The sequence below is a fragment of the Phaethon aethereus genome (assembly GCF_964289735.1).
Source record: "Phaethon aethereus genome assembly, chromosome: 1".
NCBI lineage: Eukaryota > Metazoa > Chordata > Aves > Phaethontiformes > Phaethontidae > Phaethon > Phaethon aethereus.
Window position 1 is genome coordinate 122529134 of NC_138575.1, and position 26748 is coordinate 122555881.

The 26748-nt window shown below is 37.2% G+C and overlaps 1 protein-coding gene across 2 annotated transcripts; it reads left to right on the plus strand.

Moving 5' to 3' along the window:
* Positions 1-368: 368 nt before the first annotated feature.
* On the plus strand, positions 369-26332 carry PKNOX1 (PBX/knotted 1 homeobox 1; the record flags this gene model as incomplete). 2 transcript variants are annotated; one of them, XM_081996543.1, is made up of 10 exons in its annotated part: positions 369-1178; positions 3916-4043; positions 5179-5350; positions 16630-16800; positions 18282-18381; positions 19479-19576; positions 22128-22256; positions 23292-23368; positions 24974-25146; positions 26121-26332. In XM_081996543.1, the coding sequence occupies exons 1-10, from the start codon at positions 1128-1130 to the stop codon at positions 26330-26332; spliced, it is 1311 nt and encodes a 436-aa protein (XP_081852669.1). In that variant the 5' UTR covers positions 369-1127. The 2 variants fall into 2 exon arrangements, with proteins under 2 accessions (XP_081852669.1, XP_081852670.1); XM_081996544.1 differs by having other exon boundaries at positions 16630-16797.
* Positions 26333-26748: the final 416 nt, after the last annotated feature.

The following is a 26748-nucleotide window of genomic DNA, read 5'->3' on the forward strand; positions in this document are numbered from 1 at the left end:
CATTGCACTTTGAATAGAACTTGATGTAAAGTAATGTTTGAGGTTTGTCCTGAGAAGCTGCATATATCTCTGTGTCTGAAACTCTTCAGGAAACAAAGAATCTTGAAATTTGTCCTGTGTTTCCTAAATGAAGGATTTACTTCAGACTGTTACAATCTCTAGGGGGTGATAACCAGAAATGTAAAAATTTCTCCTCAAAATAGTTATATACTGTAGTAGTATGCAATGGTGAAGGGAAGATTTTTTTAAATAGTTGAAAAATTTGTAGTGATTGAACACATTACAAGGAAAAAGGTTTTCGTTTCAGATCTTAAGCTGGTGAAAATTCTAATACGTAGTTCTTCGATACTGGCATAAAGTGGAGGAGAGCAGAGAACCTGGTATTAATACCTGGACGTCTATGAAAATGAGACTTCGGAATTCCTAGGTCACTTTTGAAACTATACAGTCACATAGGCCCAGTTGCTTAGAAGTTGTTAGGTATTGTTCCATTCTTTGTTGAGCCTTAAATTACTTGGATGGTAGATTCCTGACATCAGAGGTGATTTGATACTTCGGTTTCTAAAAGTAATTTCAGGCCCTAACTTTAGAATATGGGGTTCATATTCACAAGTAAATGGGGTATTCCTTAACACTTTTTACATGTGGTTCATCAGTTGTAGACTATTACTATTTCAGTTACAGTAATGCTCAATGTGTTGTTAACCTTTTCAAAACACAGAAACATAAATCGTTTTGCTGCTTTCTATATTTTACGTGTTACCTTAGAATAAGTTAGTTTAGTGCAAAAATAAATGCTAAAATTTACTTGAAGTTTGTGAATGTAAAAGAACCTTAGCCTCTTATTATAAATCTTATGTTAAAATATTAAATGATAGAATGAACTTTTTACTGATTAAACCTGTTGTATTTTCCAAGTTGATTTTTTTTTTTAATTAATTGAGAATATGGATGTAATGATCATTGTCAATAAACTTGCTGATTTTTTAGGGGGAGGTGTACATAAATCTTTATCTTTTTTTCATCTTTTGGATCTGGATTCTAAGTGGTCACTTTTGTAACTGACTTTTTTTAGGAATATTTGTTCATACTTATGATGATTTGACATAATTAACATTTTATTAACCATGATGGCAACACAGACATTAAGTATAGACAACTATCAAGATGGACAACAGGTAGGTGTGTTTTTCTTTCTCTATGAACTAAATACAGTTAGCAAGAGAAAAAAGGTAGTGACTTTTTCCTTAATGCCTGCTTTGGCATTGTTTAAGTATCTGTTCTTGTCTGTAAAACAAGATCTTTAAAGTGACAAGCTGCTATTCTTTAATACTTGGATACTTACTAAAGGCTTAGCTAATCTTTGCATGACTCTCAACTTCTGGAAGAATGGTTAGATAAGGGGGTTTCTTCTGAATCTGCTCTAGATGATCTGTGTGTTGTAATGTTCCTGTTTTTAGGAAATCAAATGGACATCCATAATATTCATGCATATGGTACTTCAGTGTTCTTATGTGTCTACAGTTACAATAGACAGGTGACATTTACGCAGTCATAGACTTGTTGGTCTTGAGCAAGTGAAGGATGAAGTTACCTAGAACACTTTGCTACTTTGCTGCTTTGACTACATTTAAGTTGATGCAATTTATGCTGCAGGCTGAAAACTGGTAAAATACTTGAATTAATTTTAATGAGGTTATTGATTAGAATTATTGCTAATTAGAAAACTGGTCAGTGGGCTTCCATTTCTTCTGTTAACAAACAGCTAGAAAAATTAAACACACTAAGATACCTCTGATCATGATGTTTGTGTTTTGTACAAAAGGCTGTGTATTGCAACAGTTTGAATTGCTATATTAAAATACTGTTAACTAGAGCCAAGTCATGCAGGTAGCCTGTGCTCTGAAGACCCATTTTTACATCACTATGTGTCAGCCCTAAGCAGTAAAGAGAAGTACTTCTGTCAGCAGATGGCAACAGTGGTGAACAGTCAGAAGAAAACCAGCAACTTTTCCCATCTCTTAGAAAAAGATGTTTATCTGAATGCAGTCTGGGATTGTTGATTTTTGTTGTTGTTGTTTCCTTCTTCTATTGCAATTCTGATTTTTTTTCTCTCTTCTCACCAACCTTACATCATTTACTTTATTCCCCAGGCAAATACATGCCATCCCGTGACATGTCAGTGAAAGAGTACATGTTTTTCTAAAGAACTAATTGTGAGCGTGCTATTTCTTTCTATTTGTTGTGTATTTTAAGCTCTCGGTGACCAAGATAGACAGGTAATTTGGGTGCCTGCTGCTTTGGTAGTTTGGAAATGGCCCACAGAAAATAGCTTGCAGTTTTAAGTGAGCTATTTCCTCCTTCTCGTGAGATAGAGCCCTAACTGCACATGCTCTCTCCCATCAGACTCTGCAGATGTATGGCTCAACATTTATAGTCAGTTGTATGAGTCATCCCCTTTTATTTTGCTCCTCCTTCTTGTCATTAGCCAAGAAATGAGTCCTTTAGTTGCATTTTATTTTGCAAGCATTCTGGCTTAAAAATCATCTATGCTTGCTGAGGAAGCTTTTTGCAAGGCAGGCTGCTCTGTTGGGTAGGATATGCTGCCATTTCTCAGTTTCTGATTTTGCTAGTGGATGGCTTGGCCCTGACAGGTAGTAAAGCACAAACCTTTTGGTTCTCCCAGACTTCTTGTTGGGAATAGTATAAATTCCTTTTGCTTATGTTGTGTGGAAATAGATTAAATTCTATCGGGGTCACGTTCTCTAATTGTTTCTGGAGGCCAACTCTCCTCTTGGAGGATTCCTGCGAGTGATCTGATCTCCCATACATCTCACAGGGAAAAAAGGGCAGAGGATTGTGTTCTGTACACTTCATTTCTGCAGGTGTCAATTTTGGCTACCTGTTGTTATCTAGAAGAGTGTCTGTCCTCTACTTGACATAAAACTTTTAAAGGTTAAAGTAGGAAAAAAAAGATGGCAGTGATTTCTTGTCTTTGTGCAGATGTTCCCAGTGCTCAAAGGGGAGAAAACCAAGCAGTTTGGCTTGGGGGGGTGGAAGCAATGGCTTTCAGAGGTCAAGTTCCTTTAAGACCTTTTAGTCTGAAAGATATTTAGCTGGAAGTGGTGGGAAATCCACCTTCAACACCTTCAAAGTACCTCAAAGGCATTAGGGGCTCTAGTGCAATTTAGGAGGTGCTTGGTAGAAGCTGTGGCTCTGTCTTTTTTTTTTCAGGGGTGGCCAATTTTGTAACTGTGTGTTAAATGGATTTGTAGAAGCAGTTACTGCTGTTTTCTCCAGCAGCTTGATATTCCTAAAATAATTTGTAATTATAATATGTAAATTTCAGAGGTGAAGGTCAGGGGAGGTTATTCTCTTGATAGCTAAAAGGTTGGCAGGACACAGAATATTTCAGTTCTTTGTAAGAAAATGTGCATTTTAATGGAAAAGAAAAACTTCAGAATCTGTTTTCTTCAGTATCTTCATACAATGTACGGTAAGAAATAAGAAAGAAAACTTAAGAGTAGAAACTTTCCTTTCTGTTGTGTTCATCCTAAAGGTTTTTTATGCAGGCATCCCCATAAATTTTTTTGAGCAAAAGAATTCCTATTTTTTGCTAGCCTATTCCAAAAATAGCCACTTCAGAGACAAAATGCTTTAATGATTTACTACTATCTCTCATTCCCGTTTTAAAGCCAAGTGCTGAAACTTGAAGTGACCTTTACATTACCCATCAGAAAGTGTCAAGGATTAAAAGAAGAGTTTTGTTACTGCTATGGCTTTTTGTGTAACTGCCAAGTCATACCAACCTTCTGGCAATTTAGTAGCCCTTTGCATTGCTATTTCCTTTGAAAACAGTACATTTATTTTACATCAAGCGTACAGATTTACTTATAGCTTACTCTTTTTCTACAGATGCAAGTAGTAACAGAGTTAAAAACTGAACAAGATCCCAACTGCTCTGAAACTGATGCAGAAGGGGTGAGTCCTGCCCCTGTAGAATCTCAAACTCCAATGGATGCAGACAAGCAGGCTATTTACAGGTAGTAATGGACTCGTGTTCTGTCTTTTGAAGGGTAAAGAATACAGCATTATTTTTTTTTTAATTACTAATAAGTAGCTTAAAATCAGATGATCTCTTGGCTAACTGTCTCAGTAGTTTGCAGGGAAGGAATGAGATCAAATTAGCTTCATTGTCAGTCTTCAGCCAAGAAAAAAACCTTCCCTTTATTGTGGGATTCTTCAATTTCAGCATATTTTTAAAGGATATTCTAAAGGTGACTGCCTTTAAAGCACAAGTGAAATTTAGCAAGCTACTCACTGTTGAACTATAGTCACTATTTGTTATACTGTAGTTTTTTATCTTTAATGTGAGATTTTATTTTTATTGTAGTTAGGTCAATCTTTACTCCCTTTTCTTTAGGGATAACAATCTATTGCCCAATAACTAGCTCAAACTGGATTAAATGTTGATGTATAAACACACTAATTTGAGATTTTCCAGTGTTAAGTGCTGTGTTAAGCACTATGCTCAGTTTTGATGAGGTTAAGTGTTCTTTCACTTTAAGTGCTTTATAAAGACATAATTTGCAGGTAAAAAAAAATACAAACCAAAAACCTGAAGCAGAAGGATGTATCCACTCATTCACTTGTGCTAACAAAATCATCTTTTGCTCTGAGCATGATTTCACAGGAGGCCTCTAAGTACAGCCTGGGTACTGTTCTCAGTTCTGTAAAGTTATTTGTGATGTATAAATAAGGACCACATTAAGGAATAAATGAATTTTATCAGGTGCTCTTTCATAATTTAAATCTGCATTCATCCTATCTGTAAATCCTAATCCTCATTTCTAATGCACTCTTTTAATGTATCTCTTGCCACTCAATTGCAGTGAATTAAATGGTTTGTCATAACTTTTTAGCTTGTGATTGTTTTCTTTATTTATACATAGTCTACTGCTTTACTTGCCTGTAGAGTGTGTGGTAAATCAAAATGAAAAAACCCCAAACTTCCATCATGTTTTGCTATAGCCAGTGGTGTTATATGCAGTCTCTTCCAAGACTTGTCTTTCTGTTTCTCATGAGTGACTGTTACCTTGTGTGAGCTAGATGTGTTACTTTTCAGTGTTGTACACATTAGTGAAAATACTTACTCGTGTATTTTAACTTTTATTCTAGGCACCCACTATTTCCCTTGTTAGCACTATTATTTGAAAAATGTGAACAATCTACACAAGGCTCAGAAGGCACAACTTCTGCTAGTTTTGATGTAGATATTGAAAATTTTGTAAGGAAGCAGGAGAAAGAAGGAAAACCCTTTTTCTGTGAAGATCCAGAAACGGATAATTTGGTAAGTATAAGATGTTTCCTTTATTTCTGAAACAATCACCACATTTGCCTCTTCTTCCTAATTTATGATCTCAACTGGTGCTTATACTTCCTCCTTACGTTCTTCTTCCTACAACGTATTTTTCTTCATGCTAATGCTGAGAAACATTTTTAAAAAATTTCTTCTGACTCCTTTTTTCCTCTCTTATCTGTAAACGTACATTGGGCCCTTCATAGTTGTTTCCCATTCTAAACTGGCTGAGATCAGTGTGTTAGAGATGAACAGAAACGTATGCTTGCCATAGCCAGGCTGACTCTGCAAATGAATTTTAGAGTGTCAAGTGTATAACATACGTTTATCAAAACATGTAATTGTTGTAAGTGTTTTTCCAACTTTTTTTTTTTTAAATCAGGGTTTATCTAGTTAATGTGGGAGAAGAGCTGTTACGAGACGAGCTTAGAAACTCTTTAACATACACAGATGTTTTCTTAGGTGTCATTGTCTCCTTTAGGCTTTCTGAATGTCCTTCCTGTGATGAAGCTGTGATTTCCCCAGTTCCTTAGCCTCCCCCTTGAATCACATCTCTAGAGAACACCTCTTTTGGCATACTAGTTTCTAGGCTGTTGCCCTGTCTTCGTCTCTATAGAGTCATGTTGCAATTAGATTTTATCATATTCAAGAGTGTTGGAATTATAGAGTTCAAGTGTTTTGTTTCTTTTTTGAAAACCTGTTCCTTTAAGGGGACTGTGTAGTAAAACAAGTCTTCATCCTTGAGTCTACCTTATAGGAGAAAAGGCTGCTTAAAATACCAAAGTTCACAAGCAAAACTAAATTGATGAGAGGTTATAAACAACAGAAGTAGTAATGTTTTAAAGCTGGCATCTGGAGTGGGCACATAGTATCCTGTGTGAGAGGCTAAGGTAATGTACCTGGAGAAAACTCTCTTAAACAAAACCAAGACTTAAACAAGGAATAAATCTGAGATGCTGTTTAGAATTGGCAGGACTGTTGCAGTGAACAGCATGTTAGGAGGGGCTACATGTTGTTGCAAAAAAGGGATCAATTTTGGCTGCTTTTCCAAGCAGCCTAAATAGTCATTTTGCATAACTTGAGTCCATTCCAAGCGCTTTATGGCCAGTGGTTAGTGTACTTAAGTTCTGGGAAGATAGTATTTAAACAGTGTCATGGAAAATAAAGCTACAAGAGTCTCTATGTATAATTAGACCAGTGTGAGAGTAAAGAAGGCAGAAGACAGTATGTTCTAGAATAAGGCATGCTTTTACAGCTCTAGCTAAAGAGACATGAAAAGTTACCTTCTCAGCTATTTGTTACATCCTTTTAACTGTAGGTTACAGTGCCCAGGGTTGAAATATCCTAACACATTGTGTCAGTGATCTTAGTCTATGTAAATATAAAGTCACTTCAGATTAAATCTTCTTCAAGGATGGATCAAGTTAACACAATTCACTTGCACTAATCCACCTGCAAGACTGCTTTCAAAAAGTTCTCTTACAGCTTTGGCTATGGAGCTGTTTGTCTTACAGAAGCTTTTATTTTCAGTTTGGAAACTTTTTGAGGCTCAAATAAGGTTTTTGTGTTAGAAGGTGACCCAAAACAATTCGCTTCAGAATGATGGGAATGCAGCTAAAGGACGATGCATAATATGATACATAATGATACTCTCAGTATTAGTGTAAAGATTCTCAGTTTATAAATGAAGAACTGAAGAACAGGCATTGGCCACTTTGACAAAATTTACAGCTAGAACCCAATTGAACCCCCAAAATCTCAATTTAATATCTTAATCATTAGATCTTTGTGGGCATGTTTTGATGCAGCTCACCTGAGAAATATTTATTGATACAGACAATGACTTAGTTTTCTAAGCAGCAAAAGGCATTGACATACCTGCTAAAACAGTTCCATGAATAAATCCTGTAGCAGAATCACTGTTGTCACTGTAGGAATTAAAAATAGAATATGAAAGAAGAAAAATAAAGGCATGGGGAAATAAATGGTAATTCTCTTCTTTAGTTACTGCCCTAGTGTGAGCAGCAGGGGTGTGGGGTGCTTTGCTTTTTAATTTTTTTTTAATTTGGAACTTAAGTGGTGTAATATTACACTTACGATATACTTGTAGCACAATATAATGAATGTCTTACATTTGTAAGCCAAAATAAGTACTTCAGAATGGTTATAATGAGATGGTCTGCCTGTGAAGAGTATGGCTGTTCCACTGGGGTGCAGAAATCCGTGGAGACTGGGGGCCACTGGTACAATCAGTTTAGGTCTGTCTTGAACAGGAAAGCACTCAGGCAAATTTGGGTTAAAAAAAAAAAAATAAAAAGCATTATTAAGGGAGAAGGAGATAAATACTTTAAAGAGCCATTAGTTTCTGAGGAAGACTAAATCCGGGCTAAAAACGGCAGTTCATCACGGATGCTAATTTGCAGATGTACAAAATCTTGTGGGACCTTTGGTTTTTAAAGAATTAATTGCACACAGAATTCCCCAAATAACATACCAGTTTCAGGATCTTGTGGTTTGACTGAGGTATCTAGAAAGTTGACTAGCAGGAATGCTTATAATTTTGGAATTACTTCTTTCTTTATCTCTTTCCCTTTGTAATATATTTGGGTTTTGTTACTGCTATCATTGACACCTCTGGAGTGCTTCTTGCACATCAGCTGTGAATGTGAAGACCCCAGTAAAATTTTCCATGGCTTTTTCTTCAAAGACTTTTGAATATACTTGCCTCCAATACTTTAATAAAAAATGAGAGTTAGTTCTGTTCTGCATGAAGCAAGTCTGCTGACTTGCTAAGCCTCAGGTTATTTTCTTCATTTGTGACTCTCTGAATTCAACAGATAGACCGTTTCCCCTTATCTTTCTAATCCAAATTTCTTTTCAGTAGCACATCTGAAATCTAATAGTTGGAATGTAGTTGTTCTGGCTCAGTGGATGAGGAAAGAGCAATGGATGTGGTTGAATTTAGTAAGGCTTTTGACATTGTCTCCTATAATATTCTCATAGACAAATGGATAAAATATGAACTAGGTAAATGAGCAGTGAGATGGACTGAAAACTAGGTGAACTGCTGGGCTCAAAGGATTGCGTTCAGCAGCATGAAGTCTGGTTGAGGGCTAGACATTAGCAGTGTACTCCAGGGATTGATACTGGAACCAGTACTGTTTAATATCATCATTAGTGACCTGGATGATGGAGCAGAGTGTACCCTTGGCAAGTTTGCTGATGTTGCAAAACTGGGAAGAGTGGCTGATGACCAGATGGCTGTACCACTAATCAGAGGTACTTCGTCACTTTTGGAGAAACGAGCAAACAGGAATCTCACGGAGTTCAACAAAGGGAAATGCCAAGTCCTGTACCTGGGGAGGAATATCCCCATGCACTGGTACACTCTGGGGGCCAACCAGCTGGAAGGCATCTTTGTGGAAAAGGGCCTGACAGTCTGGTGCACACCAAGCCAAATACGAGACAGCAGTGCACCCTTGAGGCAAAGAAATTCTACGTACTTGGGCTGTGTTAGGAAGAGCATTGTCAGCAGGTCAACGGACGTGATCCTTTCCCTCTGCTTGATGCTGGTGAGACACATCTGGTGTGCTGGGTACAGCTCTGGGCTCCCCACTACTAGATGTATACATACTGGAGTGAGTCCAGCAAAGGACTGCAAAGATGATTAGGGGACTAGAGCATCTCTTACATGAAGAGAGGCTCAGAGAGCTGGGACTGTTTAGCCTGCAGCAGTGGAGGTTTGGGAGGGTATTATCAATGTATCCAAATAAATAATGGGGGAATAAAGATGACAGACTCTTTGACTTTTGTCAGTGGTGCCCAGTGAAAGGACAAGAGGAAATGGACATAAATTGAAATGGAGGAAGTTCCATTAAACATAAGAAAAAACATTTTTACTGTAAGGGTGATTGAATACTGGAGCAGGTTGCCCAGAGAGGTGGTGGAGTCTCCATCCTTGGAGACAGCCAAAACCCAACTAGATGTGGCCCTAAGCATCCTACCCTAGTTGACCTTGCTTTGGGCAGGGGGATTGGATCAAACGATCTCCAGAGATCCCTTCCAACCTCAACTATTCCGTGGTTTCTGTGAGCCTTCAAAGATCAGTTCCCAAAGATGCTGCATGCCTTGGCCTTCTTCACACACTTTTGATTGAACACAAGCATTCTCTCAGATCTAGCTTACTTTGATTGTAGATGGGTCTGCTATGTTCAAATAGTCTTTCCTGACGATTGACCTGTTTGTGATTTTAGTGGTGACAAAGTTTCTTGGTTTATGTGGTATTCACCTTTGTTGATGAGCTGAACAAATCTGGCTGATTTTGCTTGAGATGGATGAGGTAGTATTTGTTTATGTCCTGTATTGCGTGGCTGCTGAGGTCAGTACTGTCTTAAACTGGACCCACATTGCAAAATCAAAAATCTTTGGTATTGAACTCCTGTTCTGTAGTCGTATTGTTAGCCATGACTTTCTATTACTAGATACCAAATGAAATCTGAGTGCAGCTTGTCCTCTGCCTGTCCTGAAGGCTGGGGACTGTGAACAGCTGACATTCCAACAGACTGTTCATTTTGTCAGGGGCAGTGAGCAGAAGAGCAGAAGAGTTTCCGTCAAGTTGTGAAATGGCTAGTATGGTTTTCAGTCTCTTCTTCAACTTGAAATATTGGTGGTTGCACAGAGAAGGCTGTAGCTGGGCAGTTTTTTCTGCCTTGTGTCACATACATATATGCATTTATATGAATTAAAAATCTCTTTTCAGTAGATAGGGATTCTAATACTGTGTGCCTTTGTTAGGTCTTCTGTTCTTGCTGTCCCTTCTTTTTTAACTCCAATGTTAAATCAACCATTCATTTGAGAGGAGATGCTGGTGAAAACTGCTAATTAAAAGAAGCCAGGAGGGTGGAGCAGGTAGGCCAGACAACTGCTTGCTTTCCACCTGTGCTCTTATCTGACCCCAGCAGAGTCAAACGAATAAGGTGTAAATGCTTGCTTGATAGCAGTCATTTAACTTGGAGCCAGAGCTAAACTGAGATGAACTGAACATTATAGTGCTATAAAGAGCCAAATTCAAGTCCTATCCAAAAAGAGTCACAGGCCTGCCTAAAGTAAGGAAATTGACCACTAATTCAGCCATTTCAGTTTTTTTCTTTTACTACTTTTGGAAGTGGGTTTTAGAACTCAACTACACTGCACAGTTATTGTGATGGAGCTTAAACTAATGGCTCCAGAACAGCAGAATATCATTTCAGGCTCCATACTGCCTATAGTCTTACTTGACTAGATAGCAGAAATTGTGAAGGGTCACAGGTACTGATTGTGGGGCCTCTTACAGTCCTGGCAGCGTTTCACATTGCACACTCACTTGAAATGCCTTGAATATTCAAAGGAGAAGTTTGGTTTACATCCAGAGGACCACAGAATGTTAGTCTGGATGGCAGAGTCATTAGATCAGTTTGACCAGAAAGGAATTTCATTAAGAGGAGTGTAAGGTTGTTCTAACTTGAGTAGCTCTTAGTAAACTGCAATCTAGATTACCTTCTTACTTTGGTGTTATAGTTCCTATTCTAAATTAATTGGTTGTTTCCTGCATTAGTAGTATAAAGAACTGGGAAATACAGGTAGCATCCACCTGAAACTTAATTTTAAGGATATCCGTACATCACTAAGCCTAGCCTGTAAACCAAGTTTCAATCCTGTTTTATTATCTAGATGGAGAGGTTCTGTTCTTTCTAGTTAATCACTCCAGCAGCATCAGTTGGTGATCTTGAAGTGGCACATCAAAAGGTTATGGTCAACACAGAAATAGTGTTACTAGACCTTTTGCACTGTCTTTCCCACCTCTGACTTTCTCAGACACAGTGTCAAAATAGGGTTTTTGCAGTGAAATGGATGGGAACATTTCTATAAATATTGATGGCTTCTGTATTGGGTCAGAACTTTGGTATTAGGATTCAGCATATTTAGAAGAGCGAGAATGTCTTAGAATAGATTGTAAGAATTTGGAAAGAGGTGGAAAAAATGGCACTTTATCATGGTGCCTTTTTTTTCCTTAAATAAATTTTTAAGGTACTCTGTGAAATTACCTGGATTAAGCATATTATTTTATTTATTGCTATGTTCCTATTCTTTTTCTATATGTGCATTCATGTAATAGAGTCAGCAATGGTTTGTGTTCAAAACCTGCAACACTAAAACACCCACAAAACTGCATTACAGCTTCCCTGAAGCGTGAAGTTTCAGTTGTTGTCTCTTCCTTTGTCTGCGCGGTGTATAAGATGCCTCTTTTCTTTCCAAGGAAAAGTGTATCACATGAAAATGCAAAGTTCAATTCTAAGGTCTGCTGAAAGAAAACTGAGAAGCTCCAGTGCTAGCTCCTGGACAGATTTTATCAGCTTGCCCTGAGATCTGGGAAGTCTTGTCATTCTTTACTTTTAATGCAGATTAATCTTCCCGTCAGAAGAGGTATTTGTGTTTGGACTGAAACTCTTCCAGGAGTTCCAGTCCATCCCTAATAATACATAAAGAAAGTGGCTTTTCTGTGGTACTTACGTGTTTGCTCTTCAGGAACTATTGGCCGCAAACAGAACTTTGAAACTTTTCCCTTCCGGCTTCACTGGCTCTGACCACACAGGTTAGGCTATTCAGGGAGGTAAAAGAGAGAGGTACAGGTTTATGATTTTTTGCAGTAAATATTTAGCTCTTATAGATATGCATGGCACAATATGGCACAGCATATTATTTGAGCCAGAATTATCCTCTATCTTGGAATGTCTTCTACTGAGATCTTCTGGTTTCCAACAATTTTGTTCTCTTTTCTGATTCTTGGTCACTCGTGCTGTCCATGTCTCCATTGATCTTCTCTGAACTTGATAGAAGTGCTGATTAGCTGTAAGAAGAGCTGCAGACCTCCCCTTTTCAAATCCTAGTCCCTGTGGGAAGGAAGTAGAAGGTGAAAGTTGTGCTCATGTTTTATGTGCTAGACTGGAAGTGTGCTTTCTTTCCCAGAGCTTTAACTTCCTTCTTATCGTTTTGGATTGTTACTTTGCATCCACATTAGCCCTTAAGTCAAGCATCAGTACCAGGAGAGATGTGTTTGCTGTTAAGAACCAGATCTTGGTGGTCTGTATTGCTAGCTAGAGGTTCCCAACTGCATGTGCTTCTTTCTGGAAGCGTGCCCAGCTGTATACCCATAACATGGATTATAATCTGTTGGAGCTCCTTACCCTTTGCCCCTTACCCTTTGACACCTCTATCTCATTTTCACAGATAAAACAGATCTTGGAATGAACCAATGAACCAACTTCTCTTTTTTCACCATTAGAATCCTTTTGTGCTTAGGACTTACATGGACAGATTCCTCCATGTCTAAGAAGTTGTTCAGCATGAGTGTTTGCAGATAATTTTTAGAGCTTTCATAGGTTACATTATGTTTTAAGACATTCAGTACTTAACACTTCTTTGTTTCTTATTATTAACCCAGCCACTGCAGAAACATCATGTTGCCTCAGGACGGTTCCTGCCTCTTGCGTAGCTTCTGTTCAGAGTAAACTCTTCCCGTATATGGGTGGCTTTTTTCATTTCCTCACATTCATAGGACCATAGGATGATTCAAGTTGGACTAGAAGCTCAAGAGGCCTATCCTCCCACATAAAGGGTCAGCTGCAAAGTCAGTGCAGGTTACTTGTGGCTTTATCAAGTCTAGAAACAATACAGAACATGGGGTCTTAAATATATTCTCACTTTTGTATTTGAACAGGACACTGCCTTTTTTTTAAGACCCCTGAGTTTTTTTGTTTCCTTTGGGGTAAGGATTTTTGGTTCAGTATCCTCTTCTCAAAGACTATCCTATTGAATTTTTAGTTGTATCAGGGAAAGTTGTAGTGATGGTGAAGCCAGCTGATGTCATTTGAATATTCTTGAGTGAACAAGCCACACTTCTGCATTTCTGGAAAGCGTTCTTACTGTTGTAATGTGCAGAACTGTCTCATAAACCTCTGGTCATACCTTCCCTAGCTATGTCTTATAGCTGTCATAGCTAGATAGCAAGTTTTAGCAAAACTGGAAGTTTTTCAATAACCTTTCTTTCTCTGCTTAATAGTTTACCATTGTCTTTATTTACAATGGTTTCAACAATATACATATATCTCATGGTTACATGTCTTTGTGCATTTCTCTGAAATGATGCTCCAGGTTTATTTCTACAGCTGAAAAGGCTGAATCAAATGTGGATAGAAATTCATTGTTCTGTGGCATATTCTACTCAGTAGCATTAAATAACAAAAACATGGTGGTTGTAGATAATTTTAAGGTGTGCCTTTTAAGAACATAGGAATGAAATATTAATGCTGCCATGATCTGTCTGGAAACATTTATTTGTACTACCTTTGTTCAACATGGGTGATTTTATCAGGAGTTCTTGGTTTTTGGGGTTTTTTTTTTGGTTTGGGTTTTTTTTTGCGGGGGGGGGGTGGTTTCAAGGAAAAAGTGGACTTCTGGCAGCAAATTTAAGTTTGGTCCATCCATGCTGCAAGACAGCAGAAGCCATATGGCCACAATTAGTGTAGTTGTAAATGAGTAAATAAGTCCTGGTGACAGGCATGGCATATTTACAAAGTTTTGTTTGCCTTCCTAACCACAGTAGCACAGCTTCCTGTAAGAGTAGTGTGACTGTGTGTGGCTCTGCAGAAACCTGGATAGTGTTACTAATTCTTTGTTTATGGTTAATTTTTACTTCAATTTTCACTTCAAGATTAACCATCGGTTTGAAATTAAGTCTAAGCTGAAGAAAGGACCTTTATTTTTTCTCCAAACAAATGCTGATAAATAAAGAATATAAATATGAGTAATGGTTTAAGGAAAAAAAAACCCCCTCCTGACTGAGCAAAACTAATTACTAATATGGTCAAATATTATGTGCCCAGAGGCATATTTTTGTTACCTCAGTTTTAGATTAATGTTTAAGGCATTCACTAATATATGTGCTCTGTGTTGGTCTGCACACATGAAGAATTTTATAATTTAAGCTTTTTTGTCTCTGAAACTCTTTGGCTAGTGCAGTATTACTGAACAATTATTAATAATCGTGAAAGAAGCAGAGTATCTTTAAACATAGATGACCTTTGTTTTGTGTTAAAATCTAGTTAAATTTGCCTAGGTTAGCTTGGTTGTGTTTAAAGGTACTTAAACACAGTTTAAACAGCAACTATTTAAAAAACTTTTTAAAACTGCTGATGGCTGTTTTAGAAGATTGCTGTTTTATATACCTCAGTGCTGGGCCATTGCACTTACTATTTCAAAGGCTTTTGGTGTCATAGGACGTAAGAGTTACCAGATTTTAATTTGGATCAACTGGCTGAAGTCTACAGCTCAGATTTTTCTGCAGCTGTGCTTTTAAAGATACTTTTTTTTTTCTTTTTAGCCCTAAGAAGGGATAAGATTTCCTTTTTTGTTATCACTTCAGTCTTTTTCTCTTGTTTATTTTAACTTACAATGTTCTACACTGGGTGAGGGTTGTACAACTGGAATACATTCTACTGAAAAAAAAGGGAGAAGATCTGTCACAATGGAAGTTGTCATGGTGGAGAGGGGAGCACACCCAGAAGTTTACCTGCCTTGATCTCTTTCAGGTGCTTTGAACAAAAGCAACTTCAGCTCCCAGTTGGCTTCTTTAGTTAGAATAAGTGGATTGCTTAGTAAGCTATCATTTCTGGTCATTGGGTTCAGTGCTCTGGCCAGGTGGATGACCCTTCATACAGGACAAACTTTTCCAAATAATGCTAAAATCAAGCTCTGCACTATGTTTCAAAATTATGATCTATCCAGTTTCATAAAACTGAAGGATATTTTTCTTAGAGATCTAGCTTAGCAAGTTAATGTTGGGGATGGCATGCTGTATAAAAAAATAAAGTAAGTAATTACTTTGCCAGTGTGTTGTGTACGTATTTGAATGTCTGGATTTCTAACTGCTTCATGAAAATTTAGACCATCTGGATTTGGTTTTAGCTTTTGATCTTCAGCCATGACCCTTACAATCACCTAAGCTATTTTTATGCAGTACGTAATACCATTAGCTATCCAAGCTTACGAATCTTTTTCTCGCAGTAGAGCATGATAAGTATTCTCATCACTTACATACCTCCTGTACTTCAATTTTTGTTTAAACATGGATTTGGTTTTGGGTTTAGTGCTTTGTATTTAATGGTTTATATTTCAGAAACAGTCTCTTCACCTGAAAGGTCTTAGAAGATTTTACCCCAGAATTGTTAATCATTGACATACAATTGCAGAGGAACTTCAAAGCTCTAGGACTGAAGAACTGCTTGATTATTTTAAGCTTTGTTGAACAATGTGACAAACTTTGGAACCTCTTTATTCCAATTTAATAGAAAAATAAAAGCTATTGTGTTTTTGTTACAGGTGAGATGGCAGGCTATTTCCTGTACCTTTCACCATCCCTAGCAATCTGTGTGACAAATTTACACTAACTCACAGAAGGGTATTCTCATTGTATCTCAAATTCATTTGTACACTTGTGGTATTCTTGGATCAGGATGTAATGTGGAACTGAACCTGATATTTTTGATATTTTGATGACTGTTGCTTACCAAGCCTATTCCAATGATGCTTTCCAAATAATATGTGTGGATGGGATTACTTTCCTTCACTTTCAGTCTTGTGTGGTATATGACCCAGAGTTGAATGATGGGGATAAAAGAGGAAAAATTTCTTTACGGAGTGAGTAGTCAAGCATTGGAACAGGCTGCCCAGGGAGGTGGTGGAGTCACCATCACTGGAAGTGTTCAAAAAACGTGTGGATGTAGCACTTCGGGACATGGTTTAGTGGGCATGGTGGTGTTGGGTTGATGGTTGGACTTGATGATCTTAAAGGTCTTTTCCAACCTTAATGATTCTGTGATTCTGTCATCATATGGACATGCAGGCTTGTTCTGTGCTCCATGTACACCTCAACTCTGCTCTGTCTTCCTAATGTGTCACGTGTGACAGAGACAAAGATTATATTGTTGTCATGTTTTGTTTCCCCGTAACAGTAGTTTACTTACGCAGTGGAAGGATACAGGTTTTGTATTGTAAACATGTTCCTTTCACATTTCAAAATGGAGTTAGAGAACTCTAGTCATCACTTAGCAATCAGTAAATCTGCTTTAATTGGGTGGCCTTTGTTACTGGAAAGGAGCGTTTGCTTAAATCTCACATTGTTTTTTAAATTAACCATTATTTTGTTTCTAATTTTTTTCCAATTCTCTCCTTAGATGGTAAAAGCAATCCAAGTTCTACGTATCCATCTGCTTGAGCTAGAAAAGGTTAATGAACTCTGCAAGGATTTCTGTAGTCGTTACATTGCCTGCCTGAAGACAAAAATGAACAGTGAAACTCTGTTAAGTGGAGAGCCTGGAAGTCCTTATTCACCTGTGCAATCTCAGGTATGTTTCAAATACAGTTGAGTATTTTTGTTTAGATTTCCTTAGGAAGTTATAACTATGCTTCTGTTGCTATTAGTTTGCAAAGAGAGTTTCTGCAGTTTCTTTCACTTTCTCAAAATTGGTATTAAGAGTAGAAAGAGATGTATGTTTTTGTGCACACCTATGTGCCAGTGCCTGATGGACAAATTTGTTGAAATGTGCCAGAACAGAGTCACTTTTTTTGTCTGTCTTCATTTTATGATTTTCCCTCAGTTCAGCAAATGGAGATACTCAGAATAGCCTGAATTTGGTATTTTGTTGGAAGGAGGCTAGGAAACAGAATAAACAAAGGAGAAGAAAAAAATTTCCTTTTTACGAAGGTGGTCTTAGTCTATTTCATTAAATGTTGAGATTGCTGATACTTTTTATACACAATCTGTATTCTGGATCAAATAGGCAATGTCTGATGGATTATACTTGCAATATTTGAGATGTATGTCATTGCATTGTCACCTGGAGTAACTGTGTAGTTGTGAACAGTACCCATTTCTGTACATGTGAACCTCAGTTTATGTATTGTTGACGTTACCTAAATGCAATAAGCAATTGTATTTTTTGTAGTAAATTGACAACAGTTAATTAACAACAGTTAGTACATTATGGTTGATGCTCCTGCTGTTAAGTTCTGGAAAACAAGCCCTGCTGTCCAAGTACCTACTAGATACCTAGTCTTAAGGAGTGGTCCTTCTCTGACTTATGAATGTATTTGATGCTATGTACTCTGAAAAGTCTCAATGACTCTTAAACTTCACTGCCTGGACTCCTTACTTAGATTTTGGTGTCTGGAAGTGTGGAAAGGAGAGTCTAAAATGAGGCAAAACCAACTTTTAAAAGGTATTTTTTATATGTCTGTTACAGTCTTCTGTAGAGACAGGAGGGACTGAATTTTGCATTTGGTAACAATAGAGATTATTCATACATATTAAGGGATGTGTAAGAGTTTGCATGGTCAGGGTTGAGCAAGAACTGACCTGAGCAGAATAAAACATATTTGGCATCTTGAATACTTAGTACATTATTTTGAAATTGAAGGAATTAAGGTAATAACTAAAATTCTAAAGCTTTGATGCTTTTAATAGCATCAAGGGTCTGTTTTGTCTGTCCCTTTTCCCTTATGCCTTTGGAAACTCTTTCTCTTAGTATTTATATACCTAGAATCTTTTTCTCTCCTAAAATTTCTCAGGATAGTTTTATGTCTTTTCTAACAGTTGCTTTCGTGAGGGTTTTCAAAGGTAATGGTGATAATGAGCAAGTTAATGCAGGTAATGATGAACCTCTAATGAACTCTCTCTTTGAAGGTAATCCCATGATTAAACTCCAAATGTATTTTTGAGCCAAAATTACACAAGCATGCTTCATCTTAAAAAAAAAAAAAAAAAAAGAAACTTGAAAAAAAAAACCTTGAAAAAAAATGCAAGCAACTAATTGTTTTATTTTTCTAGCAAATTCCAAGTGCCATTGCAGGTACACTCAGTCCCCAAGGGATTATGGTGCCAGCATCAGCATTGCAGCAGGGAAACGTAACTATGGCAACAGTAGCAGGTATGACACAATAAAGAAATCTGGCACCTGGTTCTTCATTTTGGTTTCTTTTATAGTTGTTACAAAAAATACACCAAATATTTTCAAAACTTGTGTTTTAACTAATACCTGAAAAGTTGTTATAATACAGTTGAGTGCCTTACTAGTTTCTGAATGTTCGTTTAATTTATATGTGTACCAAGTATGCATATGTGGGTGGTGGTTACAGATATTAGAATATTGAGATATTTCTGTGCAATGTTACTTTTGTTAAAAAAACATTTCAGAGACTGGGGTGTGGTTTTGGGGGTTTTTTTTATGGTCCTTTTAAAAAAAAAAAAACACAAACAAAAACCAAACCATCCAAAAAAACCCACCTCTGTTTGACAAAAACATGTTTTACCTAAAATAATTGCACTTGCTAGCTGTCTCATGCTCTATGGAGTTCGGAACGACACCAACAAATCTGTGAAATCTTGATGTCCAGATTGTTCTGCTATTGTACGGAGATGACATTTGAACTGAAATGTTTTGTCTTGCTTCTAAGCAAGGTTTTAAAACAAGCAAACAGAAAAAAACCCTTGACTACAAATGCAAGAAAGCAATGCAGTCTTTTCCTACAGCATACACTTGCAGAGAGGTTGTCCTGAGACACAGTATGTGCTTTGTGGCTTTGGTGCCGAGGACCCCCTATGCATTCACCAAGTTTCTGTCACCTTAGTTGACCCGAACATCTAGGTGTCACCCAGCTGGCTGCCCTAAGCAGTTGCCACACATAGGTGTGGTTTTGGTGTTGTGACCCTTGTTGGCTGAAGAGCTAGCTCAGTTAAAACAAAACAATGAACTGTTTTATAGCCTGATAGTCATGGCATTTTCCATTTGAAAATAGATTTAGAATGCCTAAAATACAGGGGAACCTAATCATATTTCGTACAGATTTTTGTGGATGGAAAAACTTCTGATGTAGCAAAGAGCATATCTTACATGCTTACTAAAAAAGAATAGTTGATTTATTATCAAAAATATTGTATTGTCTGCAGTGCTGATGTGTGTTTAAAAAGAATAATATTTGAAGGGCTTTTACTTACTTACAATCTTTGTTGCTGTTTTGTTTTAAGGAGGAACAGTGTATCAGCCAGTCACCGTGGTCACTCCACAAGGTCAAGTGGTGACACAGGCACTGTCACCTGGGACTATTCGGATCCAGAACTCTCAGGTTGGTTTCATGGTCTTCACAGAATAGTATTCTGGGTTCAAATAAATCTTACTGGTTTTAAAAGTTTTAGTTTAAATTTGGCACACTGTCAGAATGAGCTCTGTGATTGCACACATAGTAACTAATGTAAAATTAATGCAAGCAACTGCTATAGGAGTTACAAGTTGTGCAACATGGCATAAGGTCCCAGACAGATCTCCATTCTCACGACAGGTCATCATAGTTTTTACCTGTTAAATATCTTTTTTTACTGATGGCAGAAAAGTATAGGTACATGGATTAAAAAAAAAAAAATTAATCACTAACAAACAAAAAACCCTCACCAAACCAAACCAAAACCCCCTCTGAATTAAATAGACACTTTTTCAATCATTAAAACTTTTCTAAGTGTTGCACTCGGTTTATAGCTGGATAGATTTACTGTATTGCATTATGGTGCCACACTGCTCTTGTCAGAAATTTTACTTTTTATCATGATGGCAACCACTAGTACTGTGAAACTATATGTATTTCAGAATTTATGTATGTTAAGCATTTTGCCATAAAATTTTCAAAATACTCAGTTGAGACTATGGGAGATCCTCACATTGAGCTCATTATATCATATCCTAAAAGAGCACACTGCTCTTGTCAGAAATTTTACTTTTTATCATGATGGCAACCACTAGTACTGTGAAACTATATGTATTTCAGAATTTATGTATGTTAAGCATTTTGCCATAAAATTTTCAAAATACTCAGTTGAGACTATGAGAGATCCTCACATTGAGCTCATTATATCATATCCTAAAAGATAAGGGCCAGCACTCTTTTTTTTGGGGGGGGGGGGGAGGCGGGGCGGGGGGCGCGCTCTTAAGGGTTGAATCTGGAGAGTTCAAAGAAACAAATAAGGAAAAGGGAACATGAAAATTAGGCCATCTTCAGTTACGGAAAACCTTCCTAGCTTTCTCTTGGAGCAGGAAGTGGTAAATAAATCTTCCAGGAATACAGAGTCAATTAAAAATGTGAATGAGAATCTACCATCTCCCCAGGTAGTCACTGACTTCCTGTCTTCTTCCTTCTTCTGACCTTCCAACCAAAACAGTATGCTTAGAGTATTCTTACCTTAATTTTATTGGCGGTAGCATGTATGTACTTACCCATATTCTTCCCTAGAATGCATGCAGTTCTGTCCTCAGATATCTTTCAGAAAGAAATGTGTAAAATTACTCTCCTAGACTGAAGTGTTTTTGAAGAAAAATGCTTTTTCTACCTCTGATGAAAAAAAAAAATACTGAGTGGAAAATAATGCCTATAGCCTATAAACAAAAAAAGGACTTGACCTTCTATATACATCTGTGACTGCTCCAGATGTTAGTAGGAATCTCCAAGCCCACCTATACATAGATTTGTACCTGTGTTCTTTGTCACTCATAGGAAATCCTTCTTCAAATTCTTCTTTTTCAGTGTTTCAGAATGCTGTGGAGGTAGGGGAAAAATACTGGGGAAGAGCTATTGAAAGCTCATTATAAAGCCTCCATATGCAAGCAGATTACTTAGAATGTGAAACATTATTTTGGAAGTAAAAATGTGCTCCAAATAGACATTTGGTAACTTAAACCTTGTTTAAAACTTGTTTCATACAGCATGTAGACATAATGACTAGCTTGAAGAAATTGTTCCATATTGTCTGAAAAACCTGATTTAGAATTATTTCAGTTATAATTGTCTGAAATTTAATCTCATATGTAATTTATACGCTGTTTCTTCTTATCTCTGCATAAGCATTTAAGAACATATTCCCTCATGTTCAGATAACTGATCTGCAAATGATTTGATGTATTCATAGGAAGTGAAAAAGAAAGCAAAAGTGAGAAAGAAATATGAACCTTTAGGAAAATAATAAGAGTGTTGTAAAGTGAATTAAGAGTTCTACCCTTTATATCTTCTTGCTCTTTGAGAATTTAGTGGCATTTATTTAGCAGGACCTTTAGCAGCTTTGTTTGCAACTCTAGCATAATAATTAATTTTACTTTAAGTCCTTTGTTTAAGTCTTAAATCAGTACTGGTTTACAGCTTATATAGTTGTTTATGTTTGCACGCAGCAAGTATATTCAGCATTGTGTTTTTCAATAGCTCTTCACATGTGCAAATGACTACATAGGGTGACAAGGCAATCAGATCCCTAGAGTAGTGTAGATGAGTACAGAGGATCAATAACCTGACATGTACTATATAGGTGGATTTTATTCTAAATAATAGTAAATCAGCATTTGGCTGTTGTCACAATACCACATACACAGCTGTAATTCTTAAAACAGACGTTACATGAAATGTCAAAACTATAGAAGTCTGATACAGCATTTTCCCTGGATAAGGACATTTTGGAATGCTATTGTAGGAGAGCTGCTATTGTAAGTCTTCACTAGGAAATAAAGTAGCTTGCTATAATCAGCATGCCTCAAGCCTGATTTCTTTTCATTCCTTCTATAAATGAGTTATTCATATATTGATAAAGAATACTGCTACTACTGTGTTAACTGCCTTATTTCTTCTAAAATGATATGTGCAGCTTCAGTTGCAATTAAACCAAGACCTAGGCATCTTGCATCAAGATGATGGCTCATCAAAAAATAAAAGAGGAGTTCTTCCCAAGCACGCTACAAATGTGATGAGATCTTGGCTTTTTCAGCACATAGGGGTAAGGACTGAACATAATCGTGAGTCACAGGTTTTTATGTAACTCTTTTATGTGGTCTCTTATGATTTTGCTTTATAAAGAAAGTGAATTTATTCTGCTGTCATTTGTGTAATCTCAGTTCAGTTTCCCCTGAAGTCATCTGGAGTAGTTCCATAGTCTAATGTTGGTTGATTTTATTATTATTTTAATAGTATGTTACATTTGTACCTCATGATCTCAATAAACATTGTTAAAAGGGATCTTTCATCATTTCATTGTGTTGAGAACTTAATGCTCTCTACACCCTGGTTCATGGCACAAGGAAAAATAGTTCCATCTATGTTTTGTGGTTTGAGTTTTTTGTTGTGGGGGGTTTTTTTGTAGAGGAGAATTTCAAATTTTCTGCCTTTATCTCCTTTCCAAAAATCCTTCTAATGTGTATCAAGTATGACACAATCTACTTGTGCTTTCAGTAGAGTGTCTGTCCTTTGCATAAATACTTATCCTGAAAGGATAAATGGGTCTCAAGTTTTATCACAATGTTTATTTGATTGATAGTTTGTCTTTTACAACTATTTTACAATAGACATGATACAGGGAAACTGTGTGTATGCTTCTTATGTTACATATACTCTCTGCATCCATTTAGTTCAGAGTAGCTTTATTTAACTAGAAAATGCTTGTCAAGACTCTCATATGATATTGCCTTTAGACAGTGTAACTAATCAGATCTTATCACATGCTGCGTTGCCCAGGGATCACGCTGTTTAATAAAGACTGTCAGCCATGAGAAGCTTTTTTCTTCTGAATTACACGTCAGCAGTTTAATGGTATCATATAAACTTTCAAGGATAAAATCAGTTTTGTGTAGTAAAGCACTCTTTGTTAAATGATTTTTATCTATAAAAGTTTGTGAGGTTTCTAAAGTTTGTTTTCTAATGAGTCAGATGGTCTTAATCTAGCAGCTTTAATCAGTTGTAATAAAGGAGTCCATATTTTTGATGGGGAGATGAAACGAGCTTATGCCTTTTTTCTTTGCCTTTTTGTCCTGTTTAGCATCCATATCCAACAGAGGATGAGAAGAAACAGATTGCAGCACAAACAAATCTGACACTACTCCAGGTTAACAACTGGTAAGAGCAAAAACTCTTACTTAATGTCTGTTGTCTCCACATGCTTACAACATAGAGCAATCATTAAGAGTATAACTTGGACATCTGGAGTTGAACGTACTGTTCTACAGATGTTACAAAATACGAATAAAACCACAAGAATTATGCATTGATACACAAGCATATTATTTTTATAGTGAGGTATAATAATACTTGTGCCGTTTAAATTATATAAGGACTCCAGAAAACTTTGCAACATTAAGGAATTACGTTCTGTTCTACTGCTGAAAGAGATGGAAGTACTGTCATGTCTCTTCTGCAAGTAAAGAAATTGAAGTTTAAAGACGTTTAGTGACCTGAAGCTCTGAACTCTGGTAATCACAGCTGCAAATGTTTAAGAAGCTACTGTCAACAGATAGTCATTCTTCTCTTGGACCAAAGGATGCTATCTTCTGAGCAGTGATGTCCGAACGGAGAGCGTCAGTACCTCAACTACTCTAGTTCATGGTTCAACATGTTTTAGAATGTCTTATCTTTACTAGAGGTTTAAGATAATACGCCTGTCCCTGCAGAAAAGAGGAGCGAGGGTGGTGATATGCAGCCTATTCTGCTTGTGGTATTGGTTCCTAAGGTTATTGCAGCTAAGTCCAACAGGGATCTTCCTCAGATTTCAAAGATGTTGCTGGCTGCATAGCTGGTCCAGTGGGGAAATACGCAAGATAGAGGCAGTACACTGGTTCCAAAAGTGGAACAGTGTAACCGTTCCTGTGTAACATGGTAGTAACGGAGCTCTGTGGTACTGGGATCCGACTAATGACTCTGCAAAGCATTGCATTACAGCATGTGGACCTGCCAGCTGCACCCTACTTCCTCCCACTGCAGGTAAAGATGGGTCTTGGATGTGTTTTGTCAGATTTAGCAGGGGATGCTATCCTCAGTCACAGCCCCTTGCCACAGCTAACTACGTTGAAATTTATTCAGTTAACTGCTGGTAGCTAAGTGAGACATGGTTTAAGTATTTTCTTGCTCACTAGCAGAAAGGGGAAGGGCAGCAATTAGCATGCTAAAGTAAACATGTGAAAATCGGAGAATGAAAAGGAATTGGGAAAGATCTAAAAAATGTGTTTGCTATTGTCTCCTGGATCAGGAACCAGACCGTGGAAAGCCAGGGAGCCTATAAAATAAGTAATGTGGGAGCTTAAGGAAGTAAATGAAACCAGACCAAACAAACTGGGTTAGGCAGGAGCTAGAATTTAGGTGAACCCTAATAAGAGGAGTATCAGCTTTCTGAGCTGTGCTGTCAGCATATTTTCTAGTGCTTAGTTTTTCATAAGATCTTGAAATGTACATCTGTCATGCTGTCTGGAGAATTTCCCCTCCTGAGGTGGGGGAAAAATGCTGCTAGCAGCAAAATGCTAGAAGTACTTTCTTAGCTAATTGGGCTAAATCAAAGGATGCCAGTGTTCTCGGAACAGTTTTACATGTTAAAAAGAATGTCAAGCCAAGCTGATAGGGAGGAGATTTTTATATTCCTGATTTTCCTGCTGCATACTTTGTGAATCTGAGAGAGAGAGAGAATTTACCGCGAGCCAGTCATAAGTACTTCTTGCCTTTGATTGTGTTTAGGTTTATCAATGCTAGAAGGCGAATTCTTCAGCCAATGCTGGATTCCAGTTGTTCTGAAACTCCAAAAACAAAGAAGAAAACAGCTCAGAACAGACCGGTTCAGAGGTTCTGGCCTGACTCCATTGCCTCAGGAGTTGCTCAGCAGCAATCTAACGAGCTCACAATGTCAGATGGTAAGGAGAACTGGCTAAACCATAGATAATAAAGTTAAAGTTTGTAAGAGGCAAATGAAGGGTTTGATGCCTTTGGGGGAAAGGACCTTCTTGATATTTCAGTATAAATGTGTTTTTAATCTGGAAGAACATAACAGAAATGTGTCAATTTTTCCCTCTTTAAAAATTGGGGGGAGGGTCTTCTGTTGGAATTTATGTTGAGAGACTGTTGCTTTTGTTTCAAAAGTTATGAAGCAACAGAACAAAGGTTAGATGCACAACTAAGTTCTCTCGGTATGTGTATGCACGTCAGTAGCATTATGTTTGATTAGCAGTATTGGACTGCAGTTTCAGTTTTCATGACTCCCCATCCTGCTCACCTTCCTTTCACTATTGCTAGAGGGGCTGAGCGTCTTGAATTTTGTATATGCCTCGTGTTTCAAGTTGAACATTGAGAAGCAGAGAATGTAATAGAACCTCCAAAGACTTTGACTGAAGCAACTTCCTTAGCATCAGATCAAACAAATAGTCTCCATTTAAGAAAGATAAATAACTGCTTTAATTTCAGGACCACCCTTTCTGTCCTGCCACCTGCTGCTTTATTCCTTTCCAGTTTGTAGCAACTTCTCCCTCAGCCTCCACTTGATCTGACAATAGCTTTATCCATTTAATTCACCTTGAATCTCTGTTAACATTCCTATTTTTTTTGCAATGAATTAAGCTGAAATACTTTCCAGAAATTGTCTTGTGATGACCTGATTGGAGAATTGCTGTAATGGGTATCTATACCACAGCTAAGTTTTAAGATTCCTGGCCAACATAATTCGGGCATTTCCTGATATTTAAGTGTTTGGCAACCAATATAGCTTTTATTTTAATTTAGTCCCTTGAGTTTTCTTCCTGTTGATTAGAAACAAACTGTTATATATAAATCTGTATTACTTAAAATTAGAAACTGAGAAAGACGCTAAAGTACTACGATTGTGCTTCTCCAGGTGCTGTTGTAACAATTACAGCTCCAGTCAACATGAATGTAGACAGTCTCCAGTCTTTGTCATCTGATGGTGCTACTTTGGCTGTTCAGCAAGTTATGATGGCAGGGCAAAGTGAGGATGAGTCTGTAGACAGCGGTGAAGATGATGGAGGAGATCTCTCAACAACAAATATCAGTGGGCTGGTCTTGGATAACAGCGATTCTCTGCAGTAGGAAGCAAGAGAGTGTGACAAAATGTTTAGGAAAAAGAATGGACTGACTGACTGACTGTTTTTATAGTTTGCACAGCAAACATTTTACACAAGTTTTATTTCTAATATGTTTTATATGTAGATATAGAAGGGTGCACTTTTTTGTATTTCATAGTAAGCTTAAAGAGTGTTTTTGCAGGTGCAGCAACTTCTTTCAAATGTGTTTTTTCATTTCTTTTCCTTTTCTTATTTCAGAAAATTATATCTAGTAATATAAAGAACCACATAAGCACCCCTATGTTCTATGAATTGGAAGTGCTGCAATGTCTAAAGAATTATGCAGTTTCAATTAGTGCTGTTATTTAACACAGCTCTTGATGGGCAGGTGATGTAAATTTAAAGCATGTGACACTAGTGTGTGGAACTTGATCATTAAGT